Consider the following 3,131-nt stretch of genomic DNA (forward strand, 5'->3'; position numbering starts at 1 on the left):
ACACATGTCAACCTGCAAAAGCAATTGATCTCGGGCTAATCTATGGCATTGATCTCACTGATTATTGATGTTATTATTGGTAAATTGGGAAGATTATGCAAGCTAAATTAACTGTTAAGAAGAATAAAAGTGTCCAAGAAGCACAACTTAGTTAGCTCCCTCCCCCTTTGTTTAATAGAGTAATTAAGATCTTAATATTGCTTTAGTATATGTACTTATGTTGAGTACAGTACTGTAAAGTAGGTGAGAGAGAGATATTAACCTTGGATATGAAAATTTGGATGAAATAGTATATACTAAAATGTGTAAATGCGGTTGGAGTCTTATGGGGATGAGAAATATACAATGTTCTTTTTCCGATATTATATTTCTTCCATAAAACACCAGAATTATCGCCTTCGGCAGCGATATCAATTTTTTTCCCCCTAAAAATACAGTATTCTTGTTTGGTTCCTATCTTCTTATGATGATTCTCCCTTAATCATTATTAATTAAATAAAAGAATATTATTTGTAAGCCGGCTCTCTTGGAAATTACCTATGTTTTTGTTTTCTTACATTAGTTTATCACATTCTTCTTTCCTCAGCTCATATTATATATAGCCTGTTCCTTAGTTAAGTTCATATCATCAATAACTAAACCTTCTTTAGGTGTTGTATGATGATACAAAGACCAACCATGACTTGCATTTTTATTTTCTCTGTTGCTTTCTTGTTGAGTTTCCGATTGACTATTGCTCAACGTTCGACTGGTTTGCAAACTTACCTTGTCCATGTAAATAAGCCAACTGCACAAGTTCTTGCTAATTCAGCTGATCTAGAAAGCTACTATAGCTCCTTTTTACCGGAAGAATTTGAAGGTTTGGAGGTGCCATCGCGCATTATTCACTCCTATCACCATGTGGCGATTGGCTTTGCGGCCAGATTGTCAGCTGAGGAGGTAAAAGAAATGGAAAAGAAAGATGGTTTTGTGTCGGCGAGGGTTGAGAAGATTTTGGCTTTGCATACAACACATACTCCAAATTTCTTGGGGTTGTACCAGAATATGGGGTTTTGGCAAGAATCAAATTATGGTAAGGGTGTGATCATTGGGGTTCTGGACACTGGAATTACTCCAGGACATCCATCTTTTAGTGATCATAACATGCCACCTCCACCGGCAAAATGGAAAGGGAAATGCGAGTTCACAGGAAATGTGACTTGTAACAAGAAACTCATTGGTGCGAGGAATTTTGTGAGTGGTTCAAGTGATCCACCATTTGATGAGGAAGGCCATGGCACGCATACTTCAAGTACGGCAGCTGGTAACTTTGTTGATAATGCAAATGTGTTTGGTAATGCCAATGGTACAGCAGCCGGTATGGCGCCTCTTGCCCACATTGCCATGTACAAGGTGTGTACAGATGGTTGTTCAGATGTTGATATACTGGCTGCATTGGATGCTGCAATAGACGATGGTGTTGACGTGCTCTCTCTTTCCATTGGTGGATTTTCTGCTCCTTTTTATGATGATAATATTGCCACTGGTGCTTTTGCTGCAATCCAGAAGGGTATCTTCGTGAGCGCTTCTGCTGGCAACGATGGTCCATTAAATTCTACATTATCAAATGAGGCCCCTTGGATTCTCACAGTTGGCTCTAGCACTCATGATAGGAAGATAGTGGCAACAGCTGTGCTAGGGAATGGAAAAGAATATGACGGTGAATCAGCTTTTCAGCCCACAGATATTCCTCATACTTTATTGCCCTTAGTATACCCTGGCTTGTCCGATCAAGAGGCTGCACTTTGTTCATCAGGATCACTAAATAATACTGATGTCAAAGGCAAAGTTGTCGTGTGTGACAGAGGTGGCGGTGTAGCAAGACTTGAAAAAAGCCAAACAGTAAAGGATGCAGGTGGTGCTGCCATGATCCTTGTCAATCTAGAGATTGATGGAGATGGCACTTTTGCTGATGCTCATGTCCTTCCCGCGACACATGTGAATTATAATGCTGGAGAAAAGATTAAAGCGTACATTAACTCAACCTCCACACCTTCAGCAGGAATTTGTTTCAAAGGCACAAGCATCGGCTTTAAGAGTGCACCGTCTGTGTCATCTTTTTCCTCCAGGGGTCCTAACTTAGCAAGTCCCGGCATTGTCAAACCCGACATTATTGGTCCTGGAGTGAACATCCTTGCTGCATGGCCCGTCTCGGTGGAGAACAAAACTGGCACTGATTTGACATTTAACATCATATCCGGAACCTCTATGTCCTGTCCTCACCTTAGTGGCATTGCGGCTTTGCTTAAAAGTGCACATCCTGATTGGTCACCGGCTGCAATTAAATCTGCAATAATGACCACAGCTGATCAATCCAATCTTGAAGGTCAACCCATCCTTGATCAGAGGGATCTACCTGCTGATATTTTTGCCACTGGCGCCGGCCATGTAAATCCATCAAAAGCGAGTAATCCAGGACTTATTTATGACATCCAAGTAGAGAACTACATCCAATATCTGTGTGGTCTTGGCTACAAGGAAAAAGATATCGGGCTTATTGTGCAACAAAGTGTCAAGTGCTCACTACAATCAAGCATATCTGAGGCAGAACTGAACTATCCTTCTTTCTCCATTATACTTGGACCTGAGACTCAGAATTATACAAGAACAGTTACAAATGTTGGCGATGCAAGCTCAACTTACATTGTTAACATCACTCAAATTCAAGGACTCGATATAGTTGTCGAGCCTGCTACGCTTGTCTTCACCCAAGTGAACCAAAAGGCAACATATTCAATATCCTTTACGCAAACGGGTGGAATCAGTGACCGCTTTGCTCAAGGAGCTATATCATGGATCTCTAACAAATATGGTGTCAGAAGCCCAATATCTGTTAAATTGGAATAAAGGGGCTACAAGGAGATGCGCTGGAAGTGGACTTATGATAGTCATTTCCCACACTAGCAATCTTTATGTTTATTTCTGTAATAATAGAAGGTTGCAGCTTTTCTGAATAGCTGAAAACTACAAAAATGATGTTTTTTGTCAGACTTTACTGTATTTAATATGATATCCTCTGCATTTCTTCATAGAATGGTTGAGGAGATTCCAATAATTCTGTGTGCCAAAGCAATAAAACAGTGTTCAATTGA

At 40.4% G+C, this 3,131-nt stretch overlaps 1 protein-coding gene across 1 annotated transcript; it reads left to right on the forward strand.

The window, feature by feature from the left end:
- Nucleotides 679–2,886, forward strand: LOC109231833 (subtilisin-like protease SBT1.2). The gene has a single exon (XM_019397462.1). The coding sequence runs from the start codon at nucleotides 679–681 to the stop codon at nucleotides 2,884–2,886; it is 2,208 nt and encodes a 735-aa protein (XP_019253007.1).

The sequence above is a fragment of the Nicotiana attenuata genome, chromosome 8 (genome assembly GCF_001879085.1).
Source record: "Nicotiana attenuata strain UT chromosome 8, NIATTr2, whole genome shotgun sequence".
Taxonomy (NCBI): Eukaryota; Viridiplantae; Streptophyta; class Magnoliopsida; order Solanales; family Solanaceae; genus Nicotiana; species Nicotiana attenuata.

Bases quoted from the DNA above. Each gene is read 5' to 3' on its own strand.
- LOC109231833 (XM_019397462.1), top strand. From the start codon at position 679: ATGACTTGCATTTTTATTTTCTCTGTTGCTTTCTTGTTGAGTTTCCGA.